The sequence below is a fragment of the Bos grunniens genome, chromosome 7 (assembly GCF_055505025.1).
Source record: "Bos grunniens cultivar Pamir isolate PY7600 chromosome 7, Bosgru_T2T1.0, whole genome shotgun sequence".
NCBI lineage: Eukaryota > Metazoa > Chordata > Mammalia > Artiodactyla > Bovidae > Bos > Bos grunniens.
The window spans coordinates 6,276,952-6,290,647 of NC_141171.1; the positions used below are offsets into that span (position 1 = coordinate 6,276,952).

At 50.2% G+C, this 13,696-nt stretch overlaps 1 protein-coding gene across 3 annotated transcripts in view; it reads left to right on the forward strand.

The window, feature by feature from the left end:
* Positions 1–13,696, forward strand: part of CPAMD8 (C3 and PZP like alpha-2-macroglobulin domain containing 8) — a 99,547-nt gene that overhangs the window by 66,562 nt on the left and 19,289 nt on the right. For all 3 annotated transcript variants that reach the window (XR_015166530.1, XM_086408601.1, XM_086408602.1), the window contains exons 26-27: positions 1,385–1,561; positions 5,777–5,858. Coding sequence is in view for 2 of the 3 variants with exons in the window: in XM_086408601.1 (XP_086264727.1) it covers positions 1,385–1,561; positions 5,777–5,858 (259 nt within the window). In the remaining variant the exon portion in view is untranslated. The remainder of the gene's footprint in view (positions 1–1,384; positions 1,562–5,776; positions 5,859–13,696) is intronic.

A 13,696-nucleotide genomic window follows, 5' to 3' on the forward strand; every position in this document is an offset into this window, starting at 1 on the left:
GGCTGAGGAGACGGGTCCTTGCCCTCTGTGGGGTGACCCCAAGGGGTGTGTGAACTTCATGAGGGCAATGTGTCTGGGGTGATATACAAGCAGGCTGAAAGACCAGGTGAAGTTAGCCAGGTACGGGGTGGTGGGTAGGGGCTCTGGGGGTCCAGGTGAGAGGGGCGGGACCATTTCAAATGCTTAGAGAGCTTACTGAGCAGGGATAAGAGGCTGTGGCCAGGGACTTCTTGAGCACTGGATTGTCTCCTGTAGCCCAGGCACAGGAGTAGAAACTGGGGACTGTGTGATCCATCTAGTGCTGGATGTTGGAAGGGTGGAGAGGGCGTAAAAGGCCAGGAAGAGGCACACAGACACGAAGGAGGGGTCTTGGGTCTCTGTGACGTCAGAGAATGGAAGCCCTGGGGCCTGGGGCAGGTTGGTGGTTGTCACCAAATCGGATGATTGCTGGAGTTTATGATTTCTGAAGCATGAAATCAATTCAGATGTGGCCTTGGGGATGATGGCCCAGCTTGAGGTGATGGGTATAGGGGAGAAGACAGACGGGCAGGGATGGAGGGGAGATGCAGGCAGGTAACTCTGTGCCAGCCAGTGCCGTCAGCGCAGCAGGATGGAAGTGTAAGAAGAACTGGAAAGCCCAGAGAAAGGCGGCGAGAAAGTAGCCAGCCAGGCCCCGCCACAGGAGGAGGCTGCAGGAGCAGCAGCAGCCTCAGGGGGGCAGAGGAAGGGAGGTGCAGTCAGCAGGGAGTCCAGAAAGTGTATCAGCAGTATTTGGGGGCATAAAGGCCAGGGAGAGGGAGGCAGAGTACAGAAGGGATGAGAGCACAGTAAGTCAGAAATAACAGGAGAAAAGAACTTTCAAAAACACACCAACAATACCACACGTATAAGAAAACTGTATGAAAAACCCCAATACTCATGGTTAAATAGAAAACCACATTTCATATTGGAAGTTAGAAAAAAATATGTAGAAGGGAGTCAAATGACTGGATTGACATCTTAACGTTTGTGGGATGCAGCCAAAGTTGTTCTAAGAGGAAAATGTATAGTCTCAATTGCACCTATTTAGAAATCTAGAAAGGAAAAAGCATTTACTAATAATAACATAATGAAAAGGTAGAAAGAACACCTGAGTTACAACTAAAGAACATGGAGGGAAGCATGTAAGGTAGGGCCTGCAAGTGCCCACCAAGGCCAAGCGATCAAGCAGGCTGGATGGGCATGGATGCCTCCCAGTCTCCAAGGGCAGCACTGGCAGTCAGATAATGGGATGCTGGTATTGGGCCATGGGTGGGCTCCCTCTGAGGAAAGTTGTCCCTAGAACAATGCCAGGGCATTGAATGAGGCCAGTCCTCAGCCCATTCTTCCTCTTCCTTCTCACCAGGAGACGTCATGGGGCCAACTCTGAACCATCTCAGCAACCTCCTCCGGCTTCCCTTCGGCTGCGGAGAGCAGAATATGATTCATTTCGCACCTAATGTCTTTGTCTTGAAGTATCTCCAGAAAACCCGGCAGCTCAGCCCTGAGGTGGAGAGGGAGACCACCGACCACCTGGTACAAGGTACTGGGGTGCAGTAGCCTCGGTCGCACGGGGCGCAGCCCGCATGCCACGTGCAGAGGATGGGGAAGAAGGCAAAGACGTTGAAAGAGGCCAATCTGGGTGGCCTGATCTGGCCCCTGTCAGTCGGAGCCTGGCCTCTGCACCTGTTAGGAAACCGATCTGATTGCTGGTAATCAGCCATGGGGAGAGGAACAGCATCTTCTGAAAATGTAAATTTTTCTGAACAACCAGGGCAATATAATAGCATTATAAAAACATTTGGGGAAAGAAAAGAAATCCCTATAAGCTTCCCATCATGCTCTGTGTTGACCCCTCTACCCTCCAGGAGCACAGGTTAGCTTTGCCATTCTTGGTGTCTCATAGCACAGCTTCCTGTGGCATGCCTCCCCCCAACCCTGTCCTGTGTGCGTAAGATTCATCCACTGGGCTTTGGGCAGCAGTTGTCTATTCACCTCCATTACTGTGTGGAGACAGCAGTGGGCGTGTCTGCAGATGGGCTTTGGAGCAATTTGCAATTCAGGGCTTTTAGAACAGAACTGTTGGTAATTGTCCTCTTTGCATACTTGGTGAAAACTCATCCAGATTTCTGTGGGGTGAAACCGTTGGGTCTTAGGATGGGTTCAGTTTGTAATCACTTTGGGAGGCTACATTGTTTTTTTTGTCACATGCATCGATGGAACACAACATACTGAACTCTCCTCTTATTTCCAGTTTTATTTATTTATGTGTTTTATTTCCAGTTTTTTCCCCCTAAATAATGCAGCATTGAACATCTTCAGAAGTAAACCACCAGTACTGAACTTCAGAAATAAACAAAGCCCTATTGAACTTCTTTAGAAATGAATAACACAGCACTGGGCATCTTCACAGATAAATAACACAACAGTGAGCATCTTCATAGATAAACAACACAGCACTGGACATCTTCCATTGCCATGAATCAAGTCCTTAGGGCAAGGCACAGTCCTGTTTGGGGGTGGGGTACAGGGCCTCGGAGGGCCCTGAATTACCCTCTGCACATCTGAGCCTCGCAAGGAGGGGAAGGAGGGAGGCTGGAGATGGGGTCCCAGCTCTGTCAGAGATTCCCATTCTGTGTCCCTGGGTAGGACCTGCTCCTTCCCAGATAACAAGGGAGTTAGTCAGTTGATACCCAAATTCTGGGGCCTCCTGGGCTCTGCTTCTAGCCTTACACTGGAGCCAACGTGAAAGGAAAGCATGGAGGAGGCTGAACCTAGCTCTGAAGCTGGCATCTGCCTCGTGCCAGGCATGTGCAGCTCCATCCACGCTGCCCTGAGTTTCCCTCCTTGCAGCCCCCGTGCTAATGGTCCTCGTTTCCCAGATGAGCAAAGTGAGCCTCCTGGGAGTGATCAGATCAGATCAGATCAGTCGCTCAGTCATGTCCGACTCTTTGCGACCCCATGAATCGCAGCACGCCAGGCCTCCCTGTCCCTCACCAACTCCCGGAGTTCACTGAGACTCATGTCCATCGAGTCAGTGATGCCATCCAGCCATCTCATCCTCTGTCATCCCCTTCTCCTCTTGCCCCCAATCCCTCCCAGCATCAGAGTCTTTTCCAGTGAGTCAACTCTTCGCATGAGGTGGCCAAAGTACTGGAGTTTCAGCTTTAGCATCATTCCTTCCTGGGAGTGAAGAGGCGCCCAAGACCTCACAGGGGCCAGTTGCGGGGGCTTCTCAGACCCCAGGCTCCTCTGGACTGGGGCACAAGGGGCAGGCAGGGCACTAGACCCAAGCCAGAGAGAGACGAGAAACCACCGTCACGATCACGGACATTTACCGAAAAGGATTCAAGAATGCCTGGCTCAGATGATGCTGGCCCCTGTGAGATGGGGAAACAGAGGCATGTGAAAATCTCAATTCCTAAGACAAATCTGGAGTCCCTGTCTCCTGGCCTGTGGTGGTTCCCCGTTATTATGTTCCAAAGGCAGTCCTGATGATCTAGAACCATCTGTCCTCATGGATGAGAAAGGAAAAACTTACGCTGAAGAATGTATAGCTCTCTGAGGGACTTCCCTGGTGGCCCAGAAGGCTGAGCACTTCCACTGCAGGGGCATGGGTTCAATCCCTGGTTGGGGAACTAAGATCCCACATGCTGTACGGGCCACAGCCAAAAAACTAAAATAAACGTGCAACTCTCGGATGGAAAGAGAAGTCAGAGGTTGCCGTGGGCTGAAGGTCCGGCTTTGTGAAGGCTGACCACAGACTACCCGGAACCTTAAGTCTGCTTGGTCCATGGTGGAGGGGGAGGGGCAGGGCTCAAGTTGGCAGGCTGTGGAAGTCTAGGATGTGGGTGAGCCCTGGCCTCCCAAGGCCAGGCACACCTCAGTGAACCCATCCGGACTCAGGTCCTTGACCGCCATCCAGAGTGTGATGACCTATCGGGGTGAGTGGCAGCCTGGACCTCCCCTCTAGCCAGACAGCCAGATCTGGTGCCCAACAGCTTTCAGACTCAACAAGCCCCAAATCGACCCCCACCCCCTGGTTTTCCTCCAAATCTCTGGTGTTAGTTCCCTTGGGCTGCCATAACAAAGTACCGCAAACTGAGTTGGGTAGATCCACAGGACTTTATTCTGTCCACTTGAAAAGTATTCACAGCCTTAAAGTTGAGAGTTATGTTTTACTTGGTGGGAATTTTTAGGACTTCAGGCCCAGGAGACAGCATCTCCAGTAATCCTGAGAGAGCAGCTCCTAGAGGGGAGGCACCAGGTTACATAGAAGTTTTACAACAAAGGCGGCTAGTCTGAACATCAAAAGGTTATTGGTAAAGTAAACCAGATATTCTAAGTTAAGGAATTTAGCGCTTTTTTCTGTATGGGACGATGCAAGAGTTTGGGCTCACGGAAATCATTCCTTTGACGTGCACCTCCACTCTTTGGGGCCAGTATCCTGTTTTGCACATCCCGAGCTCCCTTGGGGCTCACTGCAGGGAGCAGTGGCATTCTGACGGTAGACTGGATCTAGATGGCAAGTGTTCTCCTTCCTGAGTGCCCCCAGGGCTCACCAGCTCATATTAGAGGTCTGCAGTGGCTGGCAACCGCGGCATCCTTGTTACTGATACAGCAGGAAATATTCCACATCTCAGTTCCCTCATGATTCAGGAGGCTGGAGGACTAAAATCAAGGTGTCAACAATGTTGACTCTGTCAGGAGGCTCTGGGGGAGCGACTATCCCAGGACTTTGTTCTGGCGGGATTCTGGTGACGCCCGCTCACACATCACCCTCTGCCTCCATCGTCACAAGCCCTTCCAAGTCTGTGTCATTTCTTCTCTGAGGACACCAGTCATTGGGTTTAGGGCCCAGCCTGATTCAGAAATGTAATTCCATCTGTACAGACCCTCATTCCCCATAAGGTCACATTTTGAGGTTCCAGGTGGACGTGACTGGGGGGAATACTATCTACCCCGGTGTGAGCTCCTGCTCCCTCTTCCCCGGGCTCCATGGACATAGATCGGTGCGTCCTGCTGGTCAGGCCGCTGCATTTAGCAGCCTCTGCATTCTTCCTTTTTTCCTTCACATCTTGTTCAGTTAAGGTAGCTCTGACTATATTGCAGAACCCCTCCCTGCCCATCGCCACCCCCAGTCCAAGCCCGTGGTCATGGTCGCCTAGACTGTCCCCACCTCCCCAGTGTCTGCTTCCTCTCCTGACCTGGCAATCCACCCACTACCTCTGCCCCCTCACCCCCTCCTCTCATGCCCCTTGCTGCCCTCACAATAAGACCAACTGCCTGGCCCTCTTTTGGAGGCCCCGGCCCCCCTGACTTTCTGCCTTCTTGTCCTCCTCAATCCCCTGCTGATCTGAGCAAACCAAGCTCTGGCTCCAGGGGATAGAGCAACAACCTCTTCAGGCCCTGGGGTGGGTGACGGTGTGTGGCCAAGGGCCCTGCCTGGAGATAATGCATTTCACCATCCCACCCCACCAGGCATGGCTGAAGGCCAGTGTGTTACCAGGAGTCATAAAGGGGTGATATCAAGAAACAAAAGAGGAATAAAGTAGAGGTTTCAATCTCTCCAGCTGTGTACGTGGGAGAGTTTCAAGGACCCCAGCAGTGTTGTGAGACAGTTTCAAGGACCTCAGATGTGGGCATGGGGCAGTTTCAGGGACCCCCCCATGTGGGTGTAGTATTAGTTTGGGGGTCCCGGGGTAGAATGTTGGCCAGCCAGCCATTCACCAGGGTGCTGTCCCCTCTTGCCCCGCAGGCTACCAGAGACAGTTGACCTACAAGCACCAGGACGGCTCCTATAGTGCTTTTGGAGAGCGGGACGAGTCGGGGAGTATGTGGTGAGTCCTCATGCCCCGGGCACGGCTACTGAAGTTCCCCCACGTGAAGCCACAGCCTCACATCCAGCACAGCATAGCCAGGACCCCTGGGGCTTGATCCTGTCGACTGACAAAGTACATGCAACCTAAAGGTTGAGAGTTATGTTTTATTTGGCAGAAACTTTTAGGACTTCAGGCCTGGGAGAGAACTGCTCCATGGAGGCAAGGGGAGGAGCCAGGTTTTACATAGAAGTTTTGTAACAAAGGGCAGGTGTCTGAACATCAAAAGATTATTACTAATTAAAGAAAACCAAATAACCCAAGTTAAGGAATTTAGTGCTTTTCTGTGTGTGGGAAGATACAAGAACCTGGGCTCACTGAGACAGTTTCTTTCACCACAGCTACCTGGGGCCACCGCCAGCATCCTGTGTTCCCACATCCTGAGCTTTCTTTCCTCGGGGCTCACCGTAGGGAGTGGCTACAGTCTGATGGCTGCTAGATGGTCCCTGTTCTTCTCCTTCCTGAGTTCCCTCAGGGCTCACCAGCTCACACTGGGAGGGCTGCAGTGGCTGATGCCTGTGACATCCTTGTTTACCGATATGGCAGGAAATATGCGATTTCTTAGTCCCTAGGGTGATGGGCTTCCCTTGTGGCTCAGCTGGTAAAGAATATGCCTGGGTTTGATCCCCGGGTTGGGAAGTTCCCCTGCAGAAGGGAAAAGCTACCCACTCCAGTATTCTGGCCTGGAGAATTCCATGGACTCTATAGTCCATGGGGTTGCAAAGAGTCAGACACGGCTGAGAGACTTTCACTTCACTTTCCCTTCAGGGTGCTGGGAGTCTGTGTGGAATATGGAGACAGCCATGGTCCTAGCCCCTGGGGTTTAGAGGTTTGGTTTGGATGGGGGAGTTCTGCCTGGCCTGCGTGTGGTGGAGCTGGAAGCAGTGGCTGTTACTGTTACTCCTGCTGTTGTTGTTGCCTCGGTGCCCAGGAACTGAAACCCCTGCTCTCTGGCCCCTTGTGGATGAGTCCTGGGTTCTCTGAGCCTCCTCAGAGGCCACTGGACCCAGGAATGGGGTGACCCTGAGCAGGAGGGGGTGGACTGGGAGAGGCCAGACCACTGCCTTGAGGCTGGGTTGGAGAGTTCAGGAGGAGCATTCTGGGGTCAGATTTCCCTTGTGAGTGGCTTCCTCTGGCTTTCAGGGTCAGCCAGGGCAGGGAGGACCTGCATACACCTATGTCTTATTCCGTAGGAGTTCTTGGCATCATCAGGGATTTGCCTCATCCACTTTGGGGCTTACTGAGGAAGTAGGGTACCCCCAACTTCCTGTTTCTAGTGGGGCCTTCTTCTCAGTGTCACACCTGGGTGGCACCTGCAGCGCCTGTGGGCATGAAAGTGTCTTGTCCTTAAATCAACAGTGTCCACTGCACAGCAGCAGCCCAGGGCCAGGGGCACAGCTGGCTGAGCCCGCACTGCAGTGCAGAGTCACTCACTTGGCTCCAGAGGGGCCCAGCCTTGGTGACCTGCTCAGCTCCCCAGTCCCCAGAAGTCTGCCCCATTTCTGTCCCAGGACCCTGCCTTGCTGACAGCGCTTAAGGCAAAGCCACAGTCATGCTCTAGCAAGCAGAGGCCCCCACCCACTCTCGGGGATGGCTAAAGTCATTGAGTCACTCTCTGAAAGCTGGCCAAGTCCCGACAGTTCCAAGAGGCCTCCACCAGTCAGAAATAGTGAGCTGTGATCTGTGAACGCCTTCCCACAGTTCACACACACACTGAACAAGAGAAGATGAATTCTGCTGTGGTCATGGAAACGTGACACCCAGCAGTTTGCCTCTCCTCCTTGGCCTTGTAAAACCTCCTCACAGATCAAAGTTGCAGGATGCACAGGACATTGGCAACAGCAATCCACGGGACATCCACCCTGGAGCTGAGCAAACCCAGTCTCAGTCTTGTGTGAACTGTGTGACCTTAGACCAGCTGTTCAAGTTTTCTGAACCTGTTTCCTCACCACACATCCGTCTCAAGACCAGGATCTAAGAGACAGTGGGATAAGGGTGAAGGCATGCTCATTACAGTGCCAGGTACCCACTGGGATGGATGCCTTGTTAGCACCACTCCCTAAACACTTAGGGCTTCCCTCATAGCTCAGTCAGTAAAGAATCTGCCTGCAATTCAGGAGACCTGGGTTTGATTCCTGGGTTGGGAAGATCCTCTGGAGAAGGAAATAGCAACCCACTCCAGTATTCTTGCCTGGAGAATCTCATGGTTAGAGGAGCCCAGCAGGTTACAGTCCATGGGGTTGCATGAGTTGGACATGACTTAGCAACTAAACCAGCACCGCCTAAATACTTGGGTGGGAAGTCCAGGATCCAGTCCAGCTTCCTTTAAACTCAGGGCCTGTGCATCCAATGTACATTCATTCATTTATTCGTTTGTTCATTCAAATGTTTAATATTTGCCAGGCTATTGTTCTAGTTCCAAGGGAACAAGAAAGGCATGGTCCCTGCCTCCAAGAGAGAAAGAGAGACCCTTCATGAGATGTAATAGTTAGCTACTGCTGTGTAACAAGTTACCTCCAAAACACAGCCATTTAAGACAACAAACATTTATTGTCTCAGTTTTGTGGGTCAGGAATTCAGACGTGGGTTACCTGGCACTGCTGGCTCGTGATCCCTCCCAAGGTTGCAGTCATGGTATTGGCTGGGGCTGCCATCGTCGAAAGGCTTGACTAGGGCTGGAGCATTTGTTTCCAAGTTGGTCGTCTTCCACGACTGTGGACAGGGGGCCTGAGTTTCTCACTGAAGACCATTCCATAGGGCTGCTTCATGTCCTTACAGCATGGCAGCTGACTTCCCCTGGAATGAAAATCAAAGAGAGAAAGTAAGGAGAGTGCCACATGCCTTTTATCAGCTGATTTCCTGAGTCATACTGTCACCCCCACCAGATTCTAGTCTTTAGAATCCAGTCACTCGGTACAGCCTACACTATTCCACTGCTTGAAAGGAGAAGAAGCAAGGCATTTGTGGATATATTTTAAAGCTACTATGTCAAGTATATAATTTCTCATATCTATAAAGCAAATAAAACTTGTTGAGGGGATAGTGTATGATGAGGTACACAATTGTATGGGGTGGTCAAGAAAGGTTTTCCAAAGGAGATGAGGGACAGCTGTATGAAAATCCAAGGGGAGAGGATTCCAGGCAGTGTGAACAGCCTGTGCAAAGGCCCTGAGGCAGCCCTGACAAGTTTGAGCCAGAGAAGGGGACCAGTGTGGCTGGCAGCACAGGCCAGTAGGAAAGTGGCCTGCCACGAGGGAGGAGAGGCTGCCAGGGCCAGACTGAGCAGGAGAGGAGTTTGGGTTTTATTCTGGAGGGAGCAAGAGGGCTTGGTGCAAAGCATGGCTGTAACCTGAGTCATGCTGGGCTATGTGCATATTGAATGAATAAACTTAATTGGTTAGGACAGTTCTGGATTCATAGAAAACTTTTAGCAGATAGAATGAGTTCCCATGCAGTCCATCTTCCCTCGATGCAGTTTTCCCCCAGTATTAACGTCTTGCATTAATGACGTACATTTGTTGTAATCGATGGACCAGTATTGCTACATTGTTGTTAACGGAGGTCTGTTTGCATTAGGGCTCACCCTTTGTGTCGCATGGTTTATGGGTTTGGACAAATGTACACTGTCACCTGCCCACCTTTAAGGTATCATACAGAACAGTTTTCTGCCCTAAAAACCCCACGGGCTCTGCATAGTCGTCCCTCCCTACCCCCAGCCCCTGGCCACCGCTGGTCCTTTTTCTAGTCCTGTAGTTCTGCCTTTTCCAGAATGTCACAGAGCTGGAATCACAGAGCATGCAGCCCTTTTCAGATTGCTTCTTTCACTAAGGAATATGCACTTAAATTTTCTCCATGTCTTATCCTGGCTTGATAGCTCGTTTCTTTTTATTACTGAATAAGATTCAGTCGTGAGAATGCACCACAGTTTATTTATCCCTGTTGGTGATTTAAAATGGAAAAGTAAAGAGAACAGTGTAGCAGAATGCGGGAATTTCACAGTTGCCAGCGCAGAGGCAACTAAGTTCCATCTGGATCCTGCAGTGTTTGAACTGTCCTTCTGGCTGCTGTGTACAGAGCATGTGATGGGACAGGGTCGGGCTGGTGGGGGCGGTGGGAGCCATGAGGTGCCAGGCTGACACAGGGGCCTGGAATATAAGGAAGAGGATGGATTTGGGGTATCTGGGGAAGAAAGTGACCAAGACAAGCTGGTTCGTAGGCTTGGGGTACATTTTAAGGTTAATATTTCAGATTCTGACAATTTGCAGAAACAGACCTTGGAGTCACTTGATTTTCTTTTTCTTTTTTTTTTTTATTGTGTTAAAATATGTATACATAACATAAAATTTACCATTTTAACCATTTTAAGTGTGCAGTTCAGTGGTATTAAATACATTCGTATTATTGTGCAGCTGTTACCACCATCCATCCTCATAATTCATTTCATCTTGTAAATCTGAAACTCTATACCTATTAATGGCACCCCACTCCACTACTCTTGCCTGGAAACTCCCATGGACGGAGGAGCCTGGTAGGCTGCAGTCCGTGGGGTCGTGAAGAGTCGGACATGACTGAGCGACTTCACTTTCACTTTTCACTTTCCTGCATTGGAGAAGGAAATGGCAACCCACTCCAGTGTTCTTGCCTGGAGAATCCCAGGGACAGTGGAGCCTAATGGGCTGCCGTCTATGGGGTTGCACAGAGTCGGACACAACTGAAGCGACTTAGCAGCAGCAGCAGCAGCATACCTATTAAAACTCAACATTCAAAAAACTAAGATTATGACATCCAGTTCCCATCACTTCATGGCAAATAGATGGGGATACAATGGAAACGGTGACAGACTTTATTTTCTTGGGCTACAAAATCATTGCAGATGGTGACTGCATCCATGAAATTAAAAGACACTTGCTCCTTGAAAGAAAAGCTATGACCAACCTACACCGCACATTAAAAAACAGACATTATTTTGCTGACAAAGGTCCATCTAGTCAAAGCTGTGGTTTTCCAGTGGTCATGTATGGATGTGAGGGTTGGACCATAAAGAAAGCTGAGCACCAAAGAATTGATGCTTTTCAACTGTGGTGTTGGAGAAGACTCTTGAGAGTCCCTTGGACTGCAAGGAGATCCAACAAGTCCATCCTAAAGGAAATCAGTCCTGAATATTCATTGGAGGGACTAATTGGAGCTGAAGCTCCAATACTTTGGCCACCTGATACGAAGAACTGACTCACTGGAAAAGACCCTGATGCTGGGAAAGATTGACGGCAGGAGGAGAAGGGGACGACAGAGGACAAGATGGTTGGATGGCATCACCGACTTGATGGACATGAGTTTTGAGCAAGCTCCGGGAGTTGGTGATGGACAGGCAAGGGTGGCGTGCTGCAGTCCATGGGGTCGCAAAGAGTCAGACTCAACTGTGTAACTGAACTGATACCTATTAAACGCTAACCCCCCCATTCTTGCCTCCCCCTGCAGACCCTGGAAGCCCCATCCTACTTCCTGTCTCTGATTCTGGCTACTCTAAGTGCCTCATAGAAATGAAATCATACAGTACCTGCCTTTTTGTGATTGGCTTATCCCACTTAGCATCATGTTATCAATGTTCATCCATATGTAAGCATTTTTCAGGATTTCTTTCCTTTTCAAGGCTGAATAATGTTCTATTGTATGGATATACTGATGTTGGCAGGTAAGAGGACCTCAGTCCTCATCTTCTTTGGAGAAAGAACCCCACAAAGAGAGTCTGTAAAGCAGGCATAGTTTATTGGAGCCACAGTATGTGCAAAGAGAACAAAGAAGCAGTTTATTTAGAGCAGAACCAAAGCAGAAATACACACCCAGAGAACGATGCGGGCATGCTCCTTGATGGGAAGTGTGCCAGAGAAGTGATTTAAGTCACTTACACAGAGGTAGTTTTTCTGGGCTTTTGTTTTCCTGTGGCCAGTCATGCTTCATTTCCCACATCTGTCCTGACCCAGGGCCCTTCCTGATACGCACGTGAATCTTTTAACCACAGTGGATTCCAGTGAGGAGGTCTCTGGAAGCCCGACGGAGCAGAGGCTATGGGTTAGTGCCTCCTCCCTTTATGACCCCCTAGGAGCTGTTTCATGCATGTGCAGCTAGGGAGGACTTCCTGACCTCAAGAATGAGAGATGTGATCTTCTTATCTTCTTACTCCAGCAGGGCTCAGCTCCTACCATTGATTTTTTTCCTTGAAATGTCAGGAGAAAACAAGCTCCAATTTACTCAATCTAACAGACTGCAACTGCTCAGCCCAGGGGCCCATCTGCATCCTACCTCAGTACCACATTTTCTTGTTCATTTATCTGTCAGTGGACACCGGGTTGCTTTTACAGTTTGGCTGTTGTGAATAACACTTCTACAAGCATGGGTGTGCAGATATCTCTTTGGGACCCTGCTTTCATTTCTTTGGGATATATGCCCAGAAGTGGAATTGCCAGATCATATGATAATTCTAAGGGCTTCTCTGGTGGCTCAGTGGTAAAGAAACTACCTACCAGTGCAGGAGACACCAGTTCGATCCCTGGATCAGGAAGATTCCCTGGAGAAGGAAATGGCTACCCACTCCAGTATTCTTGTCTAGAGGAGGAGCCTGGTGGGCTGCAGTCCTTGAGGTCACAAAAGAAGCAAACATCAAATAGTGACTTGACAACAACAACAACATGACAATTCTATGTTCCATTTTATTTTAGGGATCACTGTATTGTTTTCCGCAGTGGCTGTACTATTTTCTATTCCCACCAGCAGTGCGCAAGGGCTCCAGTTTCCCTGCATCCTCACCAGTACTGGCTGTCTTCTGCTGTTTTGTTTTTGTGTTACAGTAGCCGTCCTGATGGGTGTGGAGTAGGGGAACCAGTCGATTTTGAAGAGGATGGATTACTCTTTCATCTTGAGTTGGGGCATTTCCCTTGCTAACAGTTCTGCTGTTTGTCCCTCTTGGCTCCCTGGTTTCCATCCGGTGGTTCTTCCGAGTTCATTTTTTTTTTCATTCATTCATCCCCCAGCCCCATCATCTCCCATTCAGGGTGCACTAGCAACAGCTGGGATGGGGGATGGGGCGAGCAAGGGACAGGCTGCAGAGATGAGGGTATACACAGAGGGAGGGCCTGGGAGTCTAGAAGCAACCAGCTCATCCAAGAGTGGAGGTGCTGAATGCTAGTGGAAGTGCTGGGAGGCTTCCTCTGAGAAGACACCCCTGGGTTGAACATTGAGAAGACTTCTCAATGAATACTGAGAGGACAACAAGTAAGACTTCATCCTGTAAAGAAAGGAAGTAGGAGCACTCTGCATTCAGGACCTGGGTAACTGAGTGACTGAATGGGTTTGTGGGATGTTTTCAGCTGCAAACAACATAAAAATGACTGAAAAAGGAATTCTGAACATGAGTTCACACCGCAGAGCTGAGAAGTCTCCGGGACTGGCCAGCCTGGCAGCCTGACAATGCACTTGGGCCCCTGGTTCTTTCCCTTGGTCCCTGTGGACCTCCTCAGCACAGTGGCTGCTCTTCTTGTGGTAGCAAAATGGCTGCAGCTGCTCCGGGCATCACCTCATGTGCCCATTCCAAAGCTATTTGCAGACCTGGGGACTGGAATGTTCATGGCTGTGGCTGACCAGGGCTACAGAGGAGCCCAAGTGTCCAGGGTACCTGGTTGCTGGTTTTCCCTGGGATCTCTCAGCAAAACTGAGGATCTCTTGGGAAATGGTTATGGAGGCGCAACAAGGAAGGTCTTTCACACATGGTGGTGGTAGGGGACTTGACAGGCTCAGAAAAAGGTGCT